Source organism: Canis lupus, chromosome 6 (assembly GCF_011100685.1).
Source record: "Canis lupus familiaris isolate Mischka breed German Shepherd chromosome 6, alternate assembly UU_Cfam_GSD_1.0, whole genome shotgun sequence".
Taxonomy (NCBI): Eukaryota; Metazoa; Chordata; class Mammalia; order Carnivora; family Canidae; genus Canis; species Canis lupus.
In genome coordinates this window covers 59,898,834-59,926,292 of record NC_049227.1, presented here as the reverse complement: position 1 = coordinate 59,926,292, position 27,459 = coordinate 59,898,834, and the positions used below count along the sequence as shown (strand labels likewise).

Below are 27,459 nucleotides of genomic sequence, written 5' to 3'. Positions count from 1 at the left end.
AGGCTAGAGGATAGATGAAGTGAGAGTGGCAGGAGCATTGTTATTCAGGCATAGAGGGAGGAGCAAAGATCATCTTTGGTTGAAATAATACTCTTTGACTAGGTACAAAGAGGTTCAGGAGTCGATTAATAGAGAAATTACTGGGTGCTAGAGAGTCCCTACCCCTAGATTAGGAACTATTGTGAAAGGCCATTCAGTTGTCAGTGTTCTCCATCAGTTTGCCAATATTCCCCATATTTGCTGGAGAATATTGGTGGGCTTCTGGACCACCAAGAACCCACCTGTAGCCAGAAAGTTGGGTGTATTACTCATTGCAATGAGGGAGAACACACACCTCGAGGAACCATGGATCATTTCAATAACAGTGTTAGAAATGACCTAGTATAAAATTTGGGCATGTATTACGTGATTTGGGGGTAGGATCCAGGAAAGGGAGGTTCATTCTGTTTTGGGTGCTGTCAGGAAGTAGAAGTGATTTTAAGATGAGGTATCATATGACATTTTATGTAGAAGGACAGAGGAAAATTGCAAGGCAAATCCATAATTGCTAAAGAGGCAACAATTTTACAAGATGGGAGAGGAGGAAATTTAGTATTTTTGTAGTTTTCACAATGACTTTGTTTTCCAATCTGTGTTTAGGTAAGATTATTAAGTGATCTTGTCTGTTGTCTCACTTCATCATGATCACAGAGTGATTTTGGCTCATGTTGACGTTCTGTAAGATTGTTATATTCTATAAAGTAAGACCGCAGCCAGTTCCTAACAACACTGAAGTCTTAAGAGTAAGTGCCAGTTCAGTTCCCAATGCCTGGTGCTGCTTTCCTTTTTCTCACAGTTAACAAATATGAGTTGAATACATAGGTGCTGGGGCTACTTGAGAAAATGAGGCAGAGGAAGTGTATGTCATAAACCTTACAGAGGGAGAAACACACATGGTAGAGGAGTTACTATGTACAGGGACTTCAGAGGATGATAAGTGCTGTAATAGAAGCAATGATGGGTGGAGACAGCAGATGGTTTAAATAGAATGGTCCGGAAAGGGTTTTTGTTTTGTTTTATTTTGTTTTTGAGGTAACATTCTTTTTTTTTTTTTTAGATTTTATTTATTTATTCATGAGAGACACAGAGAGAGAAAGAGGAAGAGACACAGGCAAAGGGAGAAGCAGGCTCCATGCAGGGAGCCTGATGTGGGAGTCGATCCCCCGTCTCCAGGATCACACCCTGGGCTGAAGGTGGCACTAAACTGCTGAGCCACCAGGGCTGCCCTTGAGGTGACATTCAATCCTGAATTGAATGATGAAGAGGCAACCTTGCAGAAAATGATTCTGGAAAAGAAAACAGTAGTGGTAGAGGCCCTGATAGGGAAACAAACCTGGCATGTTCAAGGAATAAAGGAGACCAGTGTAGTAAAAGCATATCAGTCCAGAGGGAAAGTGTTCCCAGATTGGGGTGGAGAAGAAGGCAGGAGCCGTGTCATGCAGAGCTTTGTAGACTACGGAAAGGAGTTTAAATTTTATTCTGAAGCACCCATTGGAAAACCTTTAGCTGAGGAATAATGTAATCTTAATTACATTTTTAAAAGATACTCTAGGGGATCCCTGGGTGGCTCAGTGGTTTGGCACCTGCCTTTGGCCCAGGGCATGATCCTGGAGCCCCGGGATCGAGTCCTGCGTCTGGCTCCCAGCATGAAGCCTGCTTCTCCCTCCCTCTGCCTCTCTCTCTCTCTCTCTCTCTCTGTCTATCATAAATAAATAAATCTTAAAAAAATATTTTTAAAAAAATAAAAGATACTCTAGGTGCTTTGGAGAAGAGACTTGGGAGCAGGCAAGAGTTGAGTCCTCTGGGGGTAAATCTATTGCCTTTTTTGGCTTTCTTCATGACTGGTCTAGAACTCTGAATCTGCTGTCTACGACCTGCCCATTTACTTTCTAACTTCTACAATTTTTGTTGCCACTCTCTTTCCTCTTGTTTTTGTTCCCATGGGCTTATGGCTTAAAAGAATCTCCTTACTGTTATTTTAGCGGGGCTTACGTAGAGCCAAAATATAAGTATCTTTGATACGCCATCTCTTGGTAGGTGTTGTTATTGGTTTATATACATATTCATTAAATGACTGAATGACCAAATGCTGAGCATTCAAATGTTCTGTTCGTATATGTTAAACTCATGTTGGTATTTAAAAGGAAAATATAAGTGACTCCCTGGAATTAATAGCTCATAGGTATATTTTCCTTATAGCTTCTGCTTTTTTGAAAAAGATTTTGTTTATTTATGAGAGACACACAGAGAGAGGCAGACACTTAGGCAGAGGGAGAAGCAGGCACCTTCCCAGGATCCCAGGATCATGACCCCAGCCAAAGGCAGATGCTCAACCACTGAGCCACCCAGGTGCCCCTGCTCATTTGTTCTGTGACTATAAAGACAGTATCTTCCTATGTAGTTAAAGCCCTTCCATTGCTTCATATAGAGAACTAAAAATATTCTGAAATATAGCATAGAGAAGACAGTATAGCACAGCAGCTAAACCGAACTCTCTGGTTCAAATCCTAGCTCTGCAATTATCTAGCTGTGCAACCTTGGGCAAGTTACTCTATTTCTCTACACTTTCCTCATCTGTAAAATGTGAGTAGTAGAACATTACTTATAGTGCTGCTATGAGGATTAGATGATTTTCTAGACCCCAAAAAAGCTTAGGACATTACTTGGTTCTTAGTACTATAAAATTGTTCCATAATGAAAGAGAATCTTTGGGGGGAAGCTGCTAATTATCCCCTAATATTTAGTATTCTCTTCTTCTGTAATAAAAGAATTGTGACTGAACTAATGTGAGCTCCTTCCTTGGTGAGTCACAGATAGAAACTATACAAGGTCAGTTGTCGCACAAAGGATACTTTATTTGCAGCAAATAAAGAGAGCATGGGGAGTAGCTTCCAAAGCCCTCACTCCCCGAGCAAGGGTGAATGGATTCTTTTTACTTTGAGTTAGGACGAATATTTAGAAAGGGAAGCCTTGTCATCATTGTAAAGGCAGGCATAAGGTCATGCATGTGCTTTCAGAAAACATGCCTGTACACTGTATGTTATGTAAATGAGACTTGTGTCCTTCTTCAGTGGAGATAAAGGTCATTCTCAGTCATTATGGAGGTCTCTCCATGGTGGGTCTGCACAGGTGTGAATGGGGGCGGGGGTGCACTCAAACTGGTCTGGGTGGTCTGGATGGTCATTATTGCTTGAGGGGCCATTTTGGCTTCCTTAATGGGATGCTCTGTCTATAGGGTCTTTTGCCAGAGTGAAGAGATAAACTGGAAAGAAGAGCTTAGAGAAAAATGTGGGACGAAGGTCAGTAGATATGAGCAGGTGAGCAGTTAGTTAAGTTAGTTCAGGTCTTGGGGTTTAGCTGATGACAGAACTTTCAAGTTTCAGCAGAGTTTGTGGGTATTTGGTATAAAGACTGCACTGTAGCTGGGTTGGACCTAAAACTAAATTCTGGCTACTGGGGTATACATGAAAACTCTATGGGCTTCATCCAGGAAAAGTCTTAAAGGGCTAGCATGCCTTACTACTGTTTTGTTTTGCACTTTCCTTGACAGTTTGAGTACAGACATGATTGCTGCAGCTCGAGGGGACCACCACATGGAATCTGCAAGTTAAAGATGGTAGAGCAATAGAATGGGAGAGAAGGAGCCTGAGCCCTGACCACTCCAGCCTGAGACCTGCTATATTTAAGTGAAAGAGAAATCAACCTTGATTTTAACTCTTTTATATGAATTTTCTGACATACTCTTGTACTATGACCGTTGATGGTTTCCTGACGCTTCTAGTTTGCTTATGAAAGGCATTCCACTTTACTTTTACATGACCTCCCAAGTGATAATAGAGGAGTGACCTGGAGGAGAAGAAGGTGGAAGCAAAGCCTCATTATCTGGAAATGCTTCACAGGAGGTATCAGTCACTTCTAGGTACTAAGAGGCAGGCAGGCCAAACAACATTCTCCTTTTACCTTTATAACCCAATGGCAGTGCTAAGAGGGACCTTCTGGGAAAGGAAGACAGTTAAGTCTGGCTTTATAACTTCTTAAAGCCTTTTCCACCTTACATTCCTGCTATAAAGAGGTAGGTTCTTGAAAGCAGATGAGAATAGATCTTTAGCATTTCAGCATTCTCACCACACACACACACACACTGTACACACACACACACACACACACAGAGTTGACTATTAACTATGTGAGATGATGGATGTGGTAATTATATTGACCTTGGTAATCATTCTACTGTGTGTGTGTCAAAAAAATAAAGAGTAGTGTCCAGTTTTCACCCTCATGGAGCTATTTTAAACACAATATTTTGAGTGTGTTATTAAATTAAATTAATGCTTTCTAGCCAGATAAATAATAGCTGTACAAACATTCATTTAAGTATTTCAAAAACTGTAATAGAAATTATACATTTACTCATAGAAAGCCTGCCTAAAGTAACTATGTATCTATTTATCTATTTGTCTATCCACCTGACTGTCTATCCACACACACATTTGGCTGGATTTATAGCAATTTAGCTATTAGCATTAGTTACTTAAGCCATTCAGAAAGTCTTCACAGTGTTCGAACAATCTTTTAAGAGAAAAAATCAAGTTGATTTTAAAAACCAACTTAGTAGGAAAAAAATCATTCAAAACATGGGGTCCATATGTAAGATATAATAAAAGTTATCCTTATGAAGGCTTTGGAAAGTACTGTACCCTTCTAGGTTGGGTGTGTGGCTTCTGGCTACATAGTGTTAGAAAATGTCCTTACGCAAGTGAGTATCATTGTGTTAGAACCTAGTAGAAATTTATCTTCTCAGGGAGGTGTCATGTGTTCTTTCTCAATCTGACTTTGCCTCTGGATTTCCTGGTTCACATTCATGATGGAGATCTCCAGCTTTCAGGGCCTCTCTCTTACAGGCTAAATGCAGATTCTCAGCATACAGTTGATGGCCTTTTAATCCCTCAATCTGTCATAGTGTGCAATATCTCTTTGGCACTGCTGCCTGTCCAGTCAGTACCACATGCTTTATGCTGGGTGGATCTCCAGAGCAATGGCAGGAAATGAACACCAGATTCTCTAGGCCTGTAAGGAAGAGGCAATGATGAAATCCTATGGGGGAGAGGGAGAGAGAAGATTCTCCTTTAAATAGTGCAGGAATATATATAACTATCAAACTCTGGCAATATTCAATATGATGTTAGATAACCAAGTGGTAAACTTTCAGGGAGAAACATCAGGACTGGAGCTGTATTGATAAATACCCTACAGATGTTCATTCATATGTTTAAAGATATTCATGGTATGGAGTGTTTACTATGCCAGGGACCCTTCTGGACTCTGCTGATTCCAGTGATGAATGGAACAGTTCCTGTTCATTCTTATATTCCAGGGAGGGTGACAGGCAATATAGCTGGGCAAACTCACGTGGTTACAGGCAGTGATAAAATACTGTGACGAAAAATTAAAATGTTGGCCACTAGATGGAGCTCATTGCCTTTTTCATTTCACTTACCAATCCATTCAAAAAGAGAGAGATGCTAAGTGCATGATATACTATTAAAGTTCTGTTTTGGGGCCAGGTGATATAGGCTGTCTCTCTCTCTCTCCCTACATCTCTCTCCTTTAAAAAAAGATTTTATTTATTTATTCATGAGAGACAGGAAAGAGAGCAGAGACAGGAGGCTGAAGGAGAAGCAGGCTCCATGCATGGAGGGCTATGTACGACTTGATCCCAGGAGCCCTGGATCACGCCCTGAGCCAAAGGCAGACCTCTGAGCCACCCAGGCGTCCCCCTACATCTCCTTCCTAATACAGATTTTCTGTTTCTACTAATTGAAGGGGAAATATAGTGAAGACATGCTACAGAGTCAACAGAGACATCTAGTGGTAGGTGGATTAGATCAACTCCTCCCTAAATTGTACAAATCCTCTCCCGTCAATTTCCTGGGTATTTACTTTTATGTATTTATTTGTTTAATATCTGCTTTTGCCACTAGACTATTAGCTCCTTGAGAGAGGGACCATAGGTATGCTTCCCAGTCCTTGACAGAGGACCTAGTAGGTACTTAGTAAGTACCTTTTGAGGGAATGAATCCCTTTAGCCCAAGCCATTGCTGTTTTCCATGTGGTCACATCTAACTCCCTAGGGACTCTGTTTTGATGTTTGGTTGGGGGAAAATCTCCATAATAAAAACTTGGGTTAATTTGCCTGTCTTGTATTCTTCTTCTCTATCAAAGAACTCTCAGTAGGTGTGAAGTGTGTGTGTGTGTGTGTGTGTGTGTGTGTGTATTAGAAATATTTTTTGGCATTCTGAGTTTGGGGCCATATTTTTTCCTTTTAATACTTGGAGAAAGTCTAACACACAAAACGGACACACACACACTCTTTTTCTTTTTCTTTATCTTTTTCTTTTCTTTTCTTTCTTTCTTTCTTTCTTTCTTTCTTTCTTTCTTTCTTTCTTTCTTTCTTTCTTTCTTTCTTTCTTTCTTTCTTTCTTCTTTCTTTCTTTTTTTAGAGCATGCACATGCTCCAGTGGGAAGGGGGAGGAGCAGAGGGAGAGGGAGAGAATCTTAAGCAGGCTCCATGGTCATGCAGAGCCCATGACTCTGAGATCATGACCTGGGCAGAAATCAAGAGTTGGTTGCTTAACAGACTGAGTCACCCTGGTGCCCTGTACAATGGACATATTTTTAGTGCCCAATGGAACATAACCAATGTTAGGTTATGTTTTTGTCAGGGCTGACACTAGAAAAAAGGGTCTTGAACCTTCTCTTCAGTGAGTAGAAGGAACATCATAAAAACTAGTAGGGAGATAGAAACTAAGGAGATTCATGTGTCATGATCTGTCCCATAATCTCTCAGTCTTAGAAAGGTTTTCAGCTTAGAGATCCTCTGCATGTTTTGTTACATTTATACCTAAGTTTCTTTCTATTGTTGTTGCTGTTGTAAATGGCATTGTTATTTAAATTCTGGTTTCCAATTGTTCATTGCTTGTATATAGAAATGCAATTGAAGATAAGTTTTTTAAAAAATTATTGAATTGAAATTGACATACAATGTTACATTAATTTCAGGTGTGTAATTACCTTTTAGAAGGTAGAGGAGAGACAGGAAAGTATCCCCCAAACTGAGAACCCGCTTTGAGACAGAAAACGAAGGAGGTCACTTCATACAGTTTACATAGTTTTATTCAGGGAAACTTACTGACAGGGAAGATTTGGTGGAGGATGATCCATATCAGTTGTATAGTTATTCTCCACAAAATTCATACTTTAGTCCCCAGATTTTATAGAGAGAGGGGACATGCAGAATGGGCACTGTAGTGAGAGCAAAGGGTTCACACGTACCTTAAAGGGTTTTCATAGGCCTGACAGCTACCCTTCAGTTAGATTTTGTGGTACTACCTATGTGTCAGGAGAAAAAGATATTTTCTCTAACAGATTCCTGGGAGGACAAAGCAAGCCTGCCCCCTTCCCTACCTTAACAGGCACTTCTAAGGTACGTATATCAATCTCCAAGGGGCCTGAACACATAGCCAGTGATGGAGTCAGTATTGTCAGCACTTCTACAGACATACTACAGACCTGACAATTCTATGCATTATTTAATGTTTGCCACAACTCGTATGGTCACCATCTGTCACTACACAACATATTACAATATTACTGACTATATCTCCTATGCTGTACTTTTCATCTCCATAACTTATTTTAAAAATAGAAGTTTGTATCTCTTAATCCCCTTCCCCTATTTCTTCCATCTCCCCACCCACTTCCCCTCTGGCAACCACCAGTTTATTCTCTGTATTTAAGAGTCTGTTTTTTTAACTGAAATCATATGATATTTGTCTTTGTCTGTTTGGTTTATTTCATTTAGCATAATACCCTCTATGTCCATCCATGTTTGAGAGAGTGAGCGAGCACTAGCAGGGGGAGGGGCAGAGGGAGAAGCAGAAGGAGAAGCAGACTCGCTGCTGAGCAGGGGCCCCATGTGGGCCTTCATCCCAGGACCATGAGATCATGACTTGAGCCGAAGGCAGATGCTTAACTGGCTGAGCCACCCAGGTGCCCCTAAACTGACCTATTAGTTCTAAGAGGTTGTTTTGGTAGATTCTCTGGGATTTTCTGTATGGACAGTAATGTTGTCTAAGAATAAAACAGTTTTATCCTTTCTGATCTATATGCCTTTTATATACTTTTCCCGCCATACTGTGCTATAACTTTCGGTATAATGTTGAACAGGAGTGGTAAGAGTAGATATCCTTGCTTTGTTCCTGGGATAGGGGCAAAGCAGTCAGTTTTTCTTTTCTTTTTTTTTTTTTTAATTTGTATTTATTTATGATAATCACAGAGAGAGAGAGAGACACACACACACAGGCAGAGGGAGAAACAGGCTCCATGCACCGGGAGCCCGACGTGGGATTCGATCCCGGGTCTCCAGGATCGCGCCCTGGGCCAAAGGCAGGCGCTAAACCGCTGCGCCACCCAGGGATCCCAGTTTTTCTTCATTTAATATGATGTTACCTGTAGGGTTTTTGTAGATATCTGTTATCAGCTTGAAGAAGTTCACTTTCTCCTAGTTTGCTGAGAGTTTTATCCATAAATAGGTCTATTATTCTGTTGAAGTTTTCTGCATTTATTTATATTCTCTTGTTTCCTTTGCTCTGCAGAAGATTGACTTGATGTAGCCTCACTTGGTTTGTTTTTGCTTCTGTGGCCTGTATTTTTGGGTTATATCTAAGAAACCATCACCAAAGCCAATGTTAAAAAGATTTGCTCTGTTTTTTTCCTAAGAGTTTTACCATTTTAGGTCTTATGTTAAAGTCTTCATTTTGAGTTGATTTTTGTGTATGGTTGTAAAGGAAGGATCCAATGTAATTTTTTTGTATATGGATATCCATTTTTCCCCAATACCACTTGTGAAAGACACTATCATTTCTCCATTGTGGAAGAGACTACCATTTCTCTATTTTTGTTGGCATCCTTGTCAAATATTTGTTGATTTTTCCCTGAGATGCAAGGTTGGTTCAACATACACAAAGCAATAAACAAGATACACCATATTAACAGAAATAAAGATAAAAATCATCTCAATGTAGACACATGCGCATAAAGTATTTGATAAAATTCAACGTTTTTTCATGATAAAAAACTCATAAACTAGGTATATAAAGAATGTATCTCAACATAATACAGACAAGCCTGCAGCTAACAGTATACTCAATGATGATCAGGAACAAGACAAGGATACCATTCTCACCACTTCTATTCAACATAGTACTAGAGTCCTAGCCAAAACAATTAGGCAAGAAAAAGAAATAAAAGAAGTCCAAATCAGAAAGGAAGATTAATGTTATCTGTATTTGCAGATAATATCATCCTATAGGTAGAAAGCCTTAAACTCCATAAAAATTCTTAGAATTCATAAACAAAGTTTAGTCTTTGTGTGTCCTTAAAGCTAAATGGAATTTCTAATAAGCAACATATTGTTGGATCCTGTTTTTTTTTTTTTTTAATTTTTATTTATTTATGATAGTCACAGAGAGAGAGAGAGAGAGGCAGAGACATAGGCTGAGGGAGAAGCAGGCTCCATGCACCGGGAGCCTGATGTGGGATTCGATCCCGGGTCTCCAGGATCGCGCCCTGGGCCAAAGGCAGGCGCCAAACCGCTGCGCCACCCAGGGATCCCTGGATCCTGTTTTTTAAAAAATTTTCACAAATTTAAATTCCTGTTTTTAAAATCCATTTAATGATTCATTTAATTGGAGAATTTAACTCAATTACTTTTTAAAAAATATTCATTTACTTTTAAAATAATTATAGATAGGTAAGGACTTATACCTACCATTTTGTTAACTGTTTTCTGATTGTTTTGTCATTGCTTTGCTCCTTTCTTCCTCTCTTGCTGTCTTCCTTTGTGATTTGTTGATTTTTTATAGTGCTTTGATTCTTTTCTATCTATTGTGTGTCAACTAGAGGACTTTTTCTTTGTGATTATTATGAAGCATATATAAAATATATGTCTATTTTACATTGGTAACAACTTAACTTCAATCACATACTAAAACCACACTTTTACATTGCTCCTCCCACATTTTATGCTATTATGCCATACTTTACATGTCTATATTGTGTATCCATCAACAAATTATTGTTGCTCCAGTTATTTTAATAATTTTATCATGTAACTTTATACTAGAGTTAAAAGTGATTTGTGCACCATCATTACAGTATTAGAATATTCTGAATTTGACTATATATTTATCTGACCAATAAGCTCAATACTTTCACTGTTTTCATTTTGTCACTTAGTACTCTTTTGTTTCAACTTGTAGGAGTATCAATAGCATTTCTTGTAAGTTAGGTCTTGTGTTAAAGAAGTCCCTTGGGGGATGCCTGGGTTCCTCAGTGATTAAGCATCTGTCTTTGACTCAGGGCATGATCCTGGGTCCTAGGATCAAGTCTCACATCGAGTCCCACATCAGGCTCCCCCCAAGGAACCTGCTTCTCCCTCTGCCCTCTGTCTTAAAAAAAAAAAAACAAAACTGTCTTTCAGACATGAGGAAGAGTTAAAGACATTCTCAAACAAACAGAACTTGAGGGACTTCTTTTTTTTATTTTTTAAGATTTTATTTATTTATTCATGAGATACACAGAAAGAGAGGCAGAGACACAGGCGGAGGGAGAAGCAGGCTCCCTGCAGGGAGCCCGATGTGGGACTCCATCCCAGGACCCCAGGATCATGCCCTGAGCTGAAGGCAGATGCCAACCACTGAGCCACCCAGGTGCCCCCGAAAGACAGTTTTGCTAGGCATAGTATTCTCGTTTGGCATTTTTTTCTTTTGGCATTTTGAATATATTATCTCTCTGCAAAGGTTAAGCTATTCACTGATAACCTTCTGGGGATCCCTTTGTATGTGACAAAATACTTTTCCCTTGCTGCATGCAAAGTTCTCTTGTCTTTGAATTTTGAGAATTTGGCTTATGATATTGGTTGATTCTTTGGTTAATCTTCTTTGGTTGATTTTGCTAGGAGTCCTTTTAGTTTCATGAATCTGAGTGTCCACATCCCTCCAAAGATTTGGGGAATTTCCAGCCATAATTATTTAATTATTATTTAGATAAGAGAGCCCTTATCTCTCTTCTCCTTTTTGGATTCCTTAATGCATATATTTCTTTGTTTGTTGATATCCAATATGTCTCATAGGCTTTCCTTATTCTTTTTCTTTTTATTCTTTTAACTGGTTAATTTCAAATGACCTGTCTTCAAAGCCATTTTTATCTTGATGAAGACTCAAAAGTTCATTTTTGCTGCTGTTTACCTTGCCTTTAGCAATTTGTCTAGGAAGAAGTTACTATGGCCAAGATCAAAGAAGTTTCTGCCTGTGTTCTCCTCTAGGATTTTGATGATTTCCTGTCTCACATTTAGATCTTTCATCCATCTTAAATTTATTTTTGTACATGATGTAAGAAAGTAATACAGTTTCATCCTTTGGCATGTTGCTGTCCAGCTTTCCCAGCACCGTTTATTGAAGCGATTGTTTTTTTCCATTGGGTTTTCTTTTCTGCTTTGTCAAAGATATAGCTGTGGGTCTATTTCTGGATTTTCTATTCTATCCCTTGATATATGTGTCTGTTTTCGGCCAGTACCATACTGTCTTGATGACTATAGCTTTGTAATATAGCTTGAAATATAGAATGGTGATGTCTCCAATTTTGCTTTTCTTTTTCAGGATTGCTTTGGCTATTCAATGTCTTTTGTGGTTCCATACAAATTTTAGGATTGTTTGTTCTAGCTCTGTGAAAAATGCTGGTGATGTTTTGTTAGAGATTACATTAAATGTGTAAATTGTTAAAATAGACATTTTAACAATGTTTGTTCTTCCAATCCATGAGCATGAAATGCTTTTTTGTTTCTTCGTGTCCTTTTCAATTTTTTTCATAAGTGTTCTATAGTTTTCAGAGTACAAATTCTTTTATCTCTTAAGTTTATTCCTAGGTATCTTAGTGTTTTTGTGCAATTGCAAATGGAGATTCCGTGGTTCTTTTTCTGCTGCTTCTTTATCTGTGTATAGAAATGCCACAGATTTCTGTACATTGTTTTTTTTGTCCTGCAACTTTGCTTCTGGCTAGAACTAAGTTCTAGCGATTTTTTGGTGGATTGTTTTGAGTTTTCTACATAGAATATCATGTCATCTGCAAATAGTGAAAGTTAGACTTCTTCCTTGCTGATTTGGATACGTTTTATTTCCTTTTGTTTTTTGATTGCTGAGGCTAAGACTTCCAGTACTATGTTAAATAGTAATAGTTAGAGTGGACATCCTTGTCTTGTTCCTTCTGTGAGAGAAATGTTTTTAATACAAAAACATCATAAGGTTAAGCAAATATAGGTATTTTTTTAAGGTTTTATTTATTTGTGTGTGTGTGAGAGAGAAAGAGAGAGCATAAGCCAGGGAACCCCCGGGTGGAAGCAGACTCTCTGCTGAGTGTCCCTGGACTCCTGCATCATGACCTGAGTTGAAGGTAGATGCTTAACTGACTAAACCACTTGGGTGCCCTGTAAATATAGGTCTTAACATTGGTAGCTTTGGTAGACTGAAAGCTTATAGGCTTGACTTACCCTTTTCTTGTTATTGTATTACCCAATGACCCATTTCAGATCTACTATATCAGAAATCACAGGAAGGGTAAGGGCCAGGGAATCTTTATATTGAATAAAACAGTTTTAATGCATGGCTGGATTGTGGACCACTGGCGAAAGCAACATGCCCCCCTGGAGAGAGAGCTTTATTTTATTCCTGGAGATAATATAGAAAAAGTACTAAAAGAGGTATCAGATCATTTGAAATCTGGTATAGACTCATGCTACCAAGCTAGGAAGGAAGTTGTGTAGATTTGCTTAGTTCCAATGTTCTTATTTTTAAATGGTTATTAAAGAGACTACTATTTGGTTTTAAAGGCATATTTGTTCTTTCTACTATGAAATTTCTCTAGTTAATAAAAATATATTTTATTTAATTCTTTGTCGCAATGCAGCTTGGAAAAGAAAATACATAGCATATTTACCTAAACACCACGGGTCTGTATGCATACCTACACACATGCTGTGGGTCTCACCTGGTCTCTTAGGAAGTTGCAGTCAAGTAAAAAAAAAAAAAAACTGCTTAGTTTCATATACTCAACTGTGGAAAGAAGCATTCATCACTTGATGGAATGTAAGGGGGTTCAATGGAATAATATGTCCCCATGCAATCAGAAGAAAGCAGGCTTATTAATGTGGATTTAATGGCATTAGCTGTTTCCATACATTTTTCTCATGTTCTAATTCATTGAAACATTGTGTAATACTTTCAAGATCCTAACATACAATTTAATACACATTCCCTTACAAATGTAAACAACATAAGGCAGATACACAGAATTTGACCAATGATTTAATAGAGCAATAATCTGGAAACTATGGTTTGTGGGGACCACCTAATTTTTAAAATAAAGTTTTATTGGAACACAGCCATGCTCATTCATTTGTGTATTGTCTATGACTACTTTCATACTACATGGTAGAGTTGAGCAGTTGAGATAGAAACTGTATAGTCCACAATGCCATGAATAATTATCATCTGGCCTTTTGGAGAAAAGTTAGCCAACCATTGCTATGAAGAGTCAAGCCTTATCTTTTGGTGAACACTGAAAGAAAAAAAGAACTATCACAAATAAAAAGCCTAGTGAAGAATATTTTATTTTCAGCCTGAAAATAACTTTTAGTCATTTTAAGAAACATCAGCCATTTACCCAGGACTTTAGAAAATTAGGATAAAGTCTATATATACTAAGTAATACCAAGAACATTACTTTGTTGATCAAAAAATATAAAAAACAATCTATAATTTCTTTGGGGAAAATCAGCAAACTTTCAAGTGCAGGCTGTTAAGAATAGGGAAAATACTGCCTAAGTTATAGGATTATAAATTATCTAATAATTTAGTTCAGTTTTCTAATATATTATTTGTCATCATTTAAGGTCCATCTTTGTGAATTATACACAATGCATAACTGTCATCATATTACTATGTTTAGCCCAGTGTCAATTATCTAAAATTCTTTTTTTTAAAGGTTATTTATTTACTTATTTATGAGAGACACACACACAGAGAGAGAGAGAGAGAGAGAGAGAGAGAGGCAGAGACACATGCAGAGGGAGAAGCAGGCTCCATGCAGGGAGCCCGACGTGGAACTCAATCCTGGGTCTCTGGATCACACCCTGGGTCAAAGGCAGTGCTAAACTGCTGAGCCACCCAGGCTGCCCACTTATCTAAAATTCTAAAGTGTCCCATTAAAGTTATAATTTGGGTGAATTGAGCAGGAAAGGAGTTTCCTTTTTTTGGCCAATTTCTTGATGACCCAGCCACTACTCATGCTAATGGTTTCTTCTATCTTCTTATGAAAATTCTGTAGTGATTCTAGATCTCTCTATATAAAGTGGTTTGCTTTAGCTTGGAATCCATCAGGGAGGATTGTCCATGGCCAGGGCCTAGTGATCACATAACTGCTCACAAATGGTGTAGTTGTGATACTACGGAAAACTGCACACCGTCTTCACTAGAAGCTAGGATGGTTGTCCCTAGTATTGAAACCCACTGTACACTTGGCCAAACTGATGCCCAACTATGTTCCTAAACTTTTACCTAAGACTTGGCTCAGTATCCATTTGTTAACTAGTGGTTACCCAGAGGAATAAACTGCTCCTGAATGGTACCAGCTCATACTTTCTATGTTGTTAGAGATATAAAATGGACCATTGTTATAGAACTTACAATTTTCTTTTTTTTTTTTTTTTTTTTTTTAATTTTTATTTATTCATGATAGGCACACAGTGAGAGAGAGAGGCAGAGACACAGGTAGAGGGAGAAGCAGGCTCCATGCACCGGGAGCCTGACGTGGGATTCGATCCCGGATCTCCAGGATCGCGCCCTGGGCCAAAGGCAGGCGCCAAACCGCTGCGCCACCCAGGGATCCCAGAACTTACAATTTTCTTAGGAAGAGGGACATGGTTTTAATTATAGTACTGCAAGTCTTTGCAAATTTCTAGTGTTATAAAAATGCAAGACTTAATTACTTTCAAGTATAATGATATTTTTCCAAATTCAGAAATTATTTAAGTTACGTGTTGGGTAAGAGTAACCAGGAAAGCTCTGTTCTTTAGGTCTTCAGCTTATGACACACATTCTCCTTGGTCTTGCCATGTTCTGCTGAAGATTTTGTATCTCATTATGAAGTCGTTTGCTTTCGTTTTGAAATCCTTCCTTTAGTAGACGGGCTTGTTCCTATAAAAAGGGATAAATGGAGACTGAGTAAAGTGTAGCACTAAGTAAATCTGTAATTAATAGCTACTTTTCACATTCATAGATTTTTTTTTTGATATTTAATTTCTTCTTGGCATTTTCTCTACCCTTAATTTTCATTAATTTCTCTTGGGCATCCTAGCTCTGTGATTACATTTCTACTAAGTGGTGAAGACAGTTCAGCTTTCCAAGCTGTGTGACCCTATAAAAGTGATTTGATGTTTTTTGAACTCTTGTTTCTTTTCCTAAGTAATAGAAACATAGTGGTTCTTGTTTCATATAGTGTTAAGCAAGAGATACATATAAGTGATTTTTTAGAAAGCCTAGCAGATAACAGCCACCACTGACTGAAAGATATACAAAGGACTAGATGTGACCTAACTGCAAATAAAATCTTTTAATAACCAGACAGAGGTAAAGGCCAGGTCAGGAAGGCAGACAGAAATTGAAAAGTGCAAGTGGCAAGCAAGGTCCTTCTTCTAGGCGTCATGTTCTCACTGCCACACTAAGATATGATCAGGGACAGTAGAGAGAAAAGAGAAAAACAAACCTCAGGGTAATGCAATTAAATACCTGAAGTTTCAAAGCTAGAGTTCTCTCTTGTTCTTCTAGCAACTGGATTCTATCCCTCTCCATCTTCTCAGTTAATTGTTTCACGTGCTCTTGATAACTCCTTTCTTTCTGTTCCATTATCTGCTGATTTTTCATTTGCATTTCCTCCAGTCTTTTTGTTGCAGCCTGTGCAGATTCAGCTTTCACACGTTCCACTGTGAGGAGGAAGAAGAAGAAGAAAAATGTACATGTGTAAACGTGTTTTCCCTTTCTTCCCAGCACACTCACCTGTCCTTGTGGCTACTCACTGCATATGCCCTGCTCAGAAATGTCTTTAGCAAGTAAGAGGCATCTTTGTTCTTTTTGCCCTAGTGTAAGGATCCCAGGCTTACCCCGTTAAATTTTTTAAAACTTTGAGTGCTCTAGAAGCTATTTAGTCTCTTGACTGGCTCCTCACCTTCAATCTCCTTTTCCTTTTCTGTGAGTGTCTGGTCTGTCTGTAGAATTGCATCGGTCATAGATTCCTTGGAATCCAAGTATTCCTGAAGAACCTCTTCAGCCTTAGGACCCAGAGAACACAGTTAGTAATAGGAATTGGCTAGAAACACTTGTTCCTGATTGTCTTCCCACCATCTTTTCCTTTAGGAATTGCTCCTATTGGTCCTGGTGTGCCTTGTGGTCAAGACTGCTGACCACAGACGCAGGCACTTGCACCAGGCTGGCCAATCATGGGAACTTACTAAGCAGAATCCTTTAAAAGAGACTGATATAGACACTGGGAAAAAGAGATTCTTTGTTCTTTCAGACTAAGGGCTCTAATTTTGGAGTTGTTGGTGTTGTGGTCCCCTATAGAGTGAGTTGCTGAAAAAGGAAGCCATCATGGAGAAAGCAGATCAGAGGAAAGGTGGAGGGAGAATAGGAAAGACAGAAGTGTTGGGTTGAGGAAAATAACAGAGAGACAGAAGATGACATTCCTTGAAATCTTGGATCCAGCTGTCCTTAAAGCCAACTTGTAGCCTAAATTGACAAATTAGCATTTTTGTTTAAGGGATCATCATCGAGTTTCTCTCCCTTATAGTATAAAGATCCAGCTGTAATAGTGAATTGCAATAACAACTTGGTGGTTAATCTGAAAATCAATTAATAACTCAATTATTAATTGAATATATTCTTGGATAGAGGACATATCTGATATAACAGGCTCTCTGTATATGTTTATTGAATGAAAGCAGGGATGCTGTTGTTCTTGTAATGTGTGCAATTATACTTGGTTATGTTGGTCTTTCAAAGAGGCATGTCAGCAGCTTTCCACAATCAGCAGGTAAATCTTGATTACCTGTATCCCCTTTCTAGGTTTCTGAAGGTACGTTTTCTTTAGCTCTTGTGTCTTCTGGATGAAGAGACGATACCCTCCCGGTTTGGAATAAACCCCTTGCTTCACAGAGTCTTCTAGAGGACCGAAAATTTCCTTAAGTAAATCTGAGCAACGATCTGTTGATGCTTGCAGGTTCTGTTTACAAAACTCATCTCTCTTTTTTTCTAGTTTGGCCTTTAATGTAAAAATAGGAAGTAAAAAGAATAACAGGGAAAAGACATTAGCTTGACCTTGGGATTTCTGGGAAGGCTTCTCAAAAATAAATCTATGACCCTAGAAAAAGTTACAGGCACCTTAACATGGCCCTATCCTTCCTCCTGCTCCTGACTTTTACAGAAGTCCCCTTTTCCTTGCAGATGAAGTTCAGAGAAGACGTTCCTAGCTTTTTTTTTTTTTTTTTTTTTTTTTTTTGCTACACCTTTAAGAGAGAAACTTCAGCTTTTCAAGTTGGACCAATGATTGCATATGGAATAAATGTGGCTCAACATAAGCTTGCATAAGATAATCAGGACTACAATTTTCTTTGCTTTTGACTAGAATATCAAATCAGTCTAATAATAGGCATTTGATTGAAGCTCTAATTGTTACTTATATTTATTTAGTTAAATTATGGGGAAGATTATTATTTGTGAAAGAAAAATGTTTTAAAACTTTGAGTTCATCATGATAAACTTTGTTCTTCTTTTTATGATAATAACAAATAGTGGTTATCACCATTTTATTTTTTATTTTTTATTTTATTTTTTAAAGATTTTATTTATTTATTCATGATAGTCACAGAGAGAGAGAGAGGCAGAGACATAGGCAGAGGGAGAAGCAGGCTCCATGCAGGGAGCCCGATGTGGGATTCGATCCGGGGTCTCCAGGATCGCGCCCTGGGCCAAAGGCAGGCGCCAAACCGCTGCGCCACCCAGGGATCCCAGTTATCACCATTTTAAAGTCTAGCAGGAATTCTCTCTCTCTCAAAAAAAAAAATACCCATTTCATTTTCTGGTAGTACTTTGCTTTCCAAGACCCTTATCCATATAAACTTGAGAAAAAATTACCGCTAAGTCCTTTTGAAATAACTGGTCTATGTCTTTGAAGGAATTGCTCATGAAGAATTCAATGGCCTCTTTCTCACAGGCCCTGTGCAGGTCTAGCAGCTCCTGGAGGGTTTCTGTAGGAAGTTTCACCATCTGGTTCATCTGCTGGTCATAGTGGGCAATGGCCTTTTGCACTGCAGCTGCATTCTCAATCTGGGCCAAGGCCAGGACTGCATTCTCCATGCAGGGCAGATCCCCACTGCTGATGGCATTGACATAAGTCAGCACCAGGTTCTCTAGACCTACAAGTTGAGAACAAATGAGGATGCTTGTTGTAGGTGGGATGAGGAAACATTTTATTCTGTGTAATTCTGATCATATCTATTACCACTCATTTGTCTCACAGTATCAATGTCCTCAGATCACCTAGAAGCTGGCTAGAAATGCAAACTCTTATCCTCTGCCCCAGATCAACTGAATTAGACCCTCTTTCCTGGCAAGATGCCCAGGTGATATGTATATACATAAAAGGTTGAGAATTTCTGTTATAGATAGCATAGGCCTATGTTTATTGAGTGTTTGTAACCACTTTACCCCCAAGCACCATTAGGACAGGGACTACACCTCTCTCATTTATGTCTCTATCATCAGCCCTGGTCTGTGATGAATATTTGATCAATATTGTAGAACAAATCAAAAAGAGTCCTCAGTTTTGTTTACTCTGGCATAGTGTTGTCCAAGAGAACTTTCTGTGATGATGGAAGTGTTCTATGTGTGGCCTGTAGAATGTCATCCAGCTACTAGCCACATGTAGGTATGGACCTTTGAAATATAACTGTGTAATTTGAATTTTAAATATTTTTTAATTTTAATTAATTTAAAATTAATTTTAATTAATTTAACACTTGAAGTTGGATAGCCACACTTGAATAGTGGCTACCATATTGGGCAGTGCAGGTTCAATTAACTAGGGCAATTTTAAGAATTAGAGCCTTTTTTTCCTTTTCCTATCTTTTCTCACCCAAGAAAATTTGGCTAGTAAAATCTATTAGAAATGTTGGTGTTATTCAGAATTTAAATGATAATAGCAGTAGATTTGCATTTTTCAAAGCTAAAATCAGGTGGAGGTAATTCTACCTTCCTCTAATCTTAAAGATGAAAGAAAAACACTGAGAAGAGGACTCACGAGGTCCATTGACTTTGATGCCTCCTGAAAGAGTTTTAGTTTTGGAATTGCTAAAGATGTAGGAACAGAAGACTGTAGCTTGTTGCACAAATTCAGGATCCAGCTCATCATCATGCATTGTCTCAAGCTGGCCTAGCTTCTTCCGGTGAGTGGGTCGATCAAAGATGAAACATTTCTTCTTTGGGAAGAATTTCCGGATACAGAGTCGAGGCAGATTAAAATTTTGGTCCTTTTGAGTGTTGCCTGCAGTAAGATAAAAAAGGCATTTCCCAAATATAGAAGCTTGCAAACTTTTTCTGTAAAGGGCTAAACAGTGATATTTTAGGCTTTGCAAGCCAGGTGGTATCTTTTCCAAGTACTCAGTTCTGCTGTTGCAGCATGAAAGCCGCCATAGACAATCTATAAATGAATGGACATAGCATTATTCCAATAAAACATTATGTACAAAGACAGCTGGCAGGCTGGATTGGCCATCATTTGCCTGTGGACCATAATTTGCCAACCCCCTGGACTAGAGCACTGTTCATGCTTTAATCTATTTTCTTCCAATCAATGCCTAATCTATTCCATATTCTTTAGCTAATCATAAGCCCTCAGCAGGGAAATAAATCAATCTGATAATAGCACAGGAAAAGATGAAAGAAAAAACTATTCTTAGAGAAGGAGAATATAATTTAAAATCAATTCTATTAATTCATATACCAAACAAGGATTACTTCTTAATGATAGCCAGCTAAGAATAAATAGAAAACTATAAATGTAAGAAAACTGTAAACGGAACACTAAAAGATGATAGGTTTCTCATGTTATTTCCTTTTATTTCTACGTCTTCCTTTTACCTTGTTTAAGCTTGAGTGAAATCTCCAGGTACTCATCTGCTGTGATAGGTAGACCATCTGCTTCCAGCTCTAAGGAAAAATCCCTCAGCGTCCACACAAAATCTGGAAAGAAGCTCACGAAGTCAGCTGAATCTTCAATTCCATTGGCATCAGGGGAGGATTTCGCCCTGATTCGATCTGACAGCTCTGTCACATAGCTGAATAGCAAAATAAGGAAAACTGGCAGAAAAGAACTGTCCTCCATCCCATAATAGTTCCCCATATCTACAACCTTCATGTCACCTTTGTTTTTAACCCAAGTGTCAATTCTTCAGTGGGTACCTAGGATATTTCCCTTGCCCTTGAATGATTTCTTATGTTTTCTCTTTTTATGCTTGATTCACTAGGATTCACAGCTAAACAGCTGATTTTTAAACATAGGGCTCCCCGCCCCTTACACTGATCCTATTTTGAACAGCAAAAAGGATACTGCAGTTGGTCCATGGCCTGCTGGTTGATGGTTCCCATGCTATTGTACACAAAGGTGCTACTCAGAAGTATTGCTAGGGCAAAGATCCAGGAGTCATTCTGGTTGTTACCCTGGAAATCAGAACACATTTAGGCTGAGATTATGTTTCATTCTCCTGGTACTTCCCAGAATAGCAGTAAAAAGATACTCATTTTGCTAGTCTTTTTTAGATTAATGACCTTTATGAGAAAATCAAATCCAAACAAAAATGTGAGAGGGACTTGAATTTTGGATCATTTTGTGATTAGCATCTTTACATTAATTCTCACTAGGTTCTCTTATGATCACTGGCAGATAATTACAAGACAAATAGTCAAGGTTGGTGGGCATTCTAAGAATTTAAGTTTAAAATTTTCTTTTCCTATTCTATAGCAAAATTGACTTATATAAGAATAATAATACGTGTGGCAACTTTACTGAGCAATTATTATGCACCTATTTTCCATTACTTATCATATTCAAAACAGTACTATGAGGCAAATATAGATCTATTACATCTGTTTTACAGATTTAGAAAGCTGAGGCTAAAGAGGTCAAACTATTTGCCAAGGCCACTGAGTTAGTGACAGGGTTATATTTAAACACAAGGGTGTGGGGTTTCAGAACCTAAATTCTTAACTAAAATTCTCTGCAGGATTGAATTCATGACACTGATTTTATTTGTACTACCTTTATGCATCTAGGTTAACTGGCTTAGCATACAGCCTATTGTTAATGATTAGAATACTACCTACTGACCACTATGATCTTCCAGGATTATGTCTTAAGAATATTTTCCTGATGCCTGGTTGCTAAACTTGGTCTTAGGGCACATAAATGGAAATGAAAAAACATATTAAGTGCAAGCTCTTATTTAAAAAAAATTAAATAGTGTAGAGAATATTCAGGGATGAGGGTCTTATTCCAGAATGGAATCCTTAACCCTTACCTTCTCTACATCTCCCAGGCCCTCAGTGTCCAGAAGAACTAAAGTGTGGCTTGGCTTCTGGGGATGAGGCACACACCACATCCAGATTCCTTTGGTGTGAGACTGCACTGTGGAGCCCAGAGAAAAGCCTGCAAGGGCGAAGTGGGGGGTAAGAAGGTGGAATTTTAATGGTAGATGGATATAGAAATCCTACAATGTAACATAAAAAACCAACGTCATTAAAAAATGAGCAAAGCCTCAGAATAAATCCCACTTGATTGTGATGAATAATCCTAAGAGATGCTGAATGCTAGGAAACTGAGGTGGGAAGGTGGGTGGGGGAAGGGATAATTGGGTGATGGGTGTTAAAGAGGGCACTTGAGGAGTGCCTGGGTGGCTCAGTTGGTTGGGCGTCTGCCTTCAGCTTGGGTCATGATCCCAGGGTCCTGGGATTGAGTCACACATCAGAATTCCTGCTCACTGAGGAGCCTGCTTTTCCCTCTCCTTCTGCCTGCTGCTCCCCTGCTTGTATGCTCTCTTTCTGTCAAATAAATGAATAAAATCTTCTAAAAAAGAGCATTTGATGTAATGAGCACTGGATGAATCACTAAATTCTGCCTCTGAAACTAATTAAAATTTATTAATATATTTATTTTAAGATTTCATTTATTTATTCATAAGAGACACAGAGAGAGGCAGAGATATAGGCAGAGGGAGAGGCAGGCTCCCTGCGGGGGCGGGGGGTAGGGGCTGATGTGGGACTTGATCCCAGGACCCTGGGATTACAACCTGAGCTGAAGGCAGACGCTCAAACACTGAGCCACCCAGGTGCCCCTAAATTTTTTTTTTTTTTAATGAAAAAAGGACTTGAATAGATATTTCTCCAAAGAAAATATACGAATGACCAATAAACAAATGAAAAGATGTTCAACATCATTAGTCATTAGGGAAATAACAAATCAAACCACAGTAAGAAACTACTTCACACTCATGATAACCACTATCAAAAAAACAAAAGTGATAAGTTTTGGGGAGGATGTGGAGATATTATAAACCTTGTGTGTTTCTGCTGGGAATGTAAAGTGGTGCAGTTACTGCAGAAAACAGTATCATTTCTTAAAAATTAAGCACAGAATTACCAAATGATTCAGTAATTCTACTTCCGGATATATACCCCCAAAAAAGCAAAAATGGGGACTTGAACAGATATTTGTACCCTCATGTTTTTAGCAGCATTATTCATAATAGCCAAAAGGTGGAAGCAACCCAAGGGTCAAATCGGATAAACAACGGATAAACAAATACGTATGCACATAGAGTTGTTCAGCCTTAAAAAGGAAGAGAATTCTGACACATGGTACAGCATTGATGAACTTTGAAGACATTATGTTAAGTAAAATAAGCAAAACACAAAAGGACAAGTAATGTCTGATTCCTTTTTTTTTTTTTAAGATTTTATTTATTTATTCATGAGGGACACAGAGAGAGAGGCAGAGACATAGGCAGAGGGAGAAGCAGGCTCCATACAGGGAGTCTGGTATGGGACTCCATCCTAGGACCCCAGGATCACACCCTGGGCCAAAAGGTGGCGCTAAACCGCTGAGCCACTCCGGGATCCCCTGCCTGATTCCTCTTAAATGAGATTCCTAGAGTAGTCAAATTCATAGAGACAGAATATAGAATGGTGGTTACCGAGGGCTGGGGAGTTATTGTTTAATGGGAACAGAGTTTCTGTTGGGGAAGGTGAAAAAATTACGGTGATGGGTAGTGGCAATGGTTGCATAACAGTGTGAATTTACATAATGCCACAGAACTGTATGTATGTACATTTTAAAATGATTACAATGGTAAATTTTATGTTATGTATATTTTACAACAGTAAAAAAAAGACCCAATACAGACTAATACAGACTTAAACATTCTTTGAATCTTAATGATCAATGGAAATTTCCTTTCACTACACAGTGTAGTAAATGTCTTATAGTTTATTATTATGTACATTAATTATTTTTTATTATTGCATTAGTCTATGAAAGAAACCATTTATGCTTTTATTTATTTATTTATTTTTAATTTTTTAATTTATTTATGATAGTCACACAGAGAGAAAGAGAGAAAGAGGCAGAGACATAGGCAGAGGGAGAAGCAGCCTCCATGCACCGGGAGCCCGACGTGGGACTCAATCCCAGGTCTCCAGGATCGCGCCCTGGGCCAAAGGCAGGCGCTAAACCGCTCTGCCACCCAGGGATCCCCCATTTATGCTTTTAAAAGGGGAAACTAAAGCAGAGTGGAAAGAGAGATGACTTGTCCTCTTTCAGACCATAGTGAAGATAGGAGCATAACTTTGGATTGAAAGATAACTTTCAGTATTTCTTTGCATCTCTAACTTTCTTTCCATGCTCCATGCTGGCAGTGTGGGTGGACAGAAGGGACTAAGCAGAGCTTTGTTGGTGCCACTTACCCTTGTTCTTCCCAGCCAGCTTGTTCATCAGGTAGGATTTGCCTGTGCGGTAGAGGCCCACAATAGCCACCACCACAAGAGGATTCTTAATGCCTGACAGGATCTCCAAAGCTTCCTGATTAGCCAGCAGTTGCTCTTCAGTGTTCTTAATGAGGCACACTGGAGCGGACATGTGGATCTCTGAGTCCATGTTGAGAGTGTTCCCTGATCTGTAAGGGAAGCGATGGGTTGAATTAAAATTTCCAGTTTAAGTAGATCAAAAATTTTACCAGCTTATTTTACTTTCAGAAGCTAGAGTACATGATGTGATGAGCACTGGGTGTTATACACAACTGATGAATTATTGAAAACAACATCTGAAACTAACGATGTACTATAATGTTGGCAAATTGAATTTAAATTAAAATAAAAACAATGTTTTAAAGGAAGCTAGAGTCCTCAATTTACACAAATGGCCAAAAGTTTGCTGTCAACACTGAGATAGATGGGAGTAATATCTGTATTTTAGAAAGTTAGAGAAGTATTGTCAAAGCAGTTCATTGAAAAAATATTGGTGTGACAGGATCTTAGGAGCATTCAGCCACTCTGATAAACAAAATCATTCATTTAATTCACCATGGAAAATTTCCATTTGGATTCTCATTAAAAAGTTAGAGTAAACTTTAAATGGAAATTAGAATAGAATTTAGAGGGACTTATTTGATATCCTGATTATATGTAAAAAGTCAATGTTAATTTATTTATTCATTAAGTCTTACTATGAATAGACTTTCATACATCATTTCATGTATGCCCTTTGAACAGCTCCCAGAGATTTTAAGTGTTTTTATCTTCTGTAGTTATGCTTATTTTGCTGGAGTGAGGGTCCACAGAGCATCTCACCCTGCCATTCCAAAAGTGGAACCAATATAACTTACTTTTGCAAATTTTATAAAAATACATGATCACGTGAGACACATGACTAGAGAACTTTCCAAAGCTTTGGTGCAGGTTTGTGTAAGCAAGGGGCCTTTAAATTTAAGCTTCATTAGCCTCACAGTAAATTAGCCTTAACTACATGAGGGGCTACAAGTGCACAATTGGAAACAATATGGCTAAAAATTATGTTATATGTATGTATATATGTACACAAACATATACACACATATATGAGTAGGGAACAAAAGACTATGAAATAAGGATTAAAAGATCAGGAGGTAGAGGAGCCTGGAGAGATGGACACACCTAGATAACAGCCACATCAGTGTAATTAACCCAAAATGAACCAAAGACCAGCAGAACAGACTGTCCACAGTTAATCGAAGAGAGGAGACCACATTGAAAACGGTACAAAAGGGTGAAGTCTGGTTGGAAACCAAAGTAAGATGCAAGACTAACCACAGGCAGGAGGGATACCACAAATACAGAGATGGGAGGGGAAAAGACCCCCCCGTCAGGCATCCCAGACATAAGGGACCTGCACTGGGAATACAAGTCCCCATTACATCAGCTTTGACAATCAGAGGAGCTTAACTTCTTGAGTTTTTACAATCAGGTGGGGTTTAACATCAGGAACTTTAAAAGGCTTGGCTCTGAGAGAGCCTGGAGTGTGATAGAAAACTGAGTTCCCACTCTTAAAGAGCCAAAATAACAAACAACCCCAGTAAGATACATCATAGAAACAGCAGTTTGGGAGGCACCTGGGGTATATGAGATTTATTTACTAATCCCAGAATGTGCACAGGAGAGGCAAGGATCTTTAGGAGACTTTTCCAAGAACAAAAGAACTGGTGGATGCCTTTTCTCTCTTTCAACCCCAGGCTAGATACTTGGACACCTGCGGTAACTAGTGTGAACATTTACAATCTAGTTTGCTAACACCACATACCCTGTTCTCCTGTAGATTCCCCCCCTCCAGTCCACCCCACTCAAGAGGAGTTCCTCCATAGTTCTCTAGCTAGGTCTCATTCTTCGAGAAGCCCTGACACTTGCCAGTACCAGTCCAAAGTACCCGAAGGTAACTGCACACACCACTTTAACTGCATCCTCCTGGGTCTGATCTGACTGCTAGCTCTACCCACCAAGAAAAACTTCATAGGGGTAGCACAGAGAACCCTGTGGTTTGGGGTCACTACAAACCCAACAGACAGACTGGGGATCAAACATCTGATCTGACTGCAGATCCTGCTCACAAATGAAAGCCTCTCAGAAAACAATGCAGGAAGAGCAACCTGCAGTTCAGTGCGAACCACAGTTCTGGCAAATGGGCTGAAGGCAACCATCTGGTCTGACCTAACTGTAACCCAAGGCTGCCCCAAATTGGCCCCTTAACAGACAGAGACCAAACCTTGCTCATAACAAGGCAAAGACATTGTAGACAACTTACTGAAGGCAAGCATGGCTCAACCACAATAGAAGAATTCCTACAACACACATAGGAGGCACCCCTGCCAAGTTCTAGTGAACAGGGGTCATTGCACCATTTATGGGACCTCTTCTTCATTAGGCAACTACTTTCAAGATTAGGAGATATAACTGACTTTCCTAATACATAAAAACAGAGAGCTAGACAAAATGAGGAGACAGAGGACTATGTCCTAGATAAAAGGACAAGATAAAATTAGAGTAAAAGAGCTAAATGAAATGGAGATAAGCAATAAACCCAATGGAGATTTCAAAATAATGATCATAAAGATACTTACTGGACTTGAGAAAAGACTGGAGGATCTCAGTAAGACAAACAAATGGAAAGATATTCCATTGAGTATATTCCATCTTCATTGATTGGGAAAATAAATACTGTTAAAATTTCCATACTATCTAAAGAAATCTATAGATTTAATGCATTTTTTATCAAATTACAAATAGCATTTTTCACAGAACTGGAACAATCCTAAAATTTGTATGGTTCTACAAATAGCCAAGGCAATTTTAAGAAAGAAGAACAAAACTGGAGGGATCAGAATCTTGGATTTCAAGATATACTATAAAGCTGCAGTAATCAAAACAGTATGGTACTGGCACAAAAAGAGACACATAGATCAATAGAACAGAATAGAGAATCCAGAAATAAACTCATGCTTTTAGGCCAATTGATCTATAACAAAGGAGACAAGAATACGCAATGGGAAAAGTGCCTGCGTGGCTCAGTTAATCAACTGAGCATTTGGCTCTTGATTTCGACTCAGGTCATGGGGTCATGGGATTGAGCACCGCATTGCGTTCCATGCTGGGCAGGAAGCCTGCTTGGGATCTCTCT

General features: G+C 38.7%; 1 protein-coding gene and 2 long non-coding RNA genes across 5 annotated transcripts in view; 2 read left to right on the top strand and 1 right to left on the bottom strand.

Moving 5' to 3' along the window:
- The first annotated feature begins 643 nt into the window (after positions 1 to 643).
- Positions 644 to 5,723, top strand: LOC111096409. 3 transcript variants are annotated; one of them, XR_005361293.1, is made up of 4 exons: positions 644 to 782; positions 2,551 to 2,622; positions 3,275 to 3,338; positions 3,590 to 5,723. It is a non-coding gene; the product is annotated as an uncharacterized LOC111096409 (long non-coding RNA). The 3 variants fall into 3 exon arrangements; XR_005361292.1 differs by lacking the exon at positions 2,551 to 2,622; XR_005361294.1 differs by lacking the exon at positions 2,551 to 2,622 and having other exon boundaries at positions 3,275 to 3,356.
- A 7,719-nt stretch (positions 5,724 to 13,442) lies between these two features.
- On the bottom strand, positions 13,443 to 26,927 carry GBP1 (guanylate binding protein 1). Its single transcript, XM_038541449.1, is given in 12 exon segments — positions 13,443 to 15,266; positions 15,269 to 15,350; positions 15,942 to 16,135; positions 16,378 to 16,480; positions 17,257 to 17,469; positions 18,342 to 18,622; positions 19,507 to 19,749; positions 20,346 to 20,542; positions 20,815 to 20,924; positions 21,782 to 21,909; positions 24,222 to 24,430; positions 26,903 to 26,927. Coding segments are annotated over 11 exon segments (1,782 nt in total). The 5' UTR covers positions 24,412 to 24,430; positions 26,903 to 26,927; the 3' UTR covers positions 13,443 to 15,225.
- LOC119872277 overlaps positions 20,316 to 27,459 on the top strand; it is a 28,787-nt gene continuing 21,643 nt past the window's right edge. The window contains exon 1 of the long non-coding RNA XR_005361297.1: positions 20,316 to 21,929. This is a non-coding gene — a long non-coding RNA (uncharacterized LOC119872277). The remainder of the gene's footprint in view (positions 21,930 to 27,459) is intronic.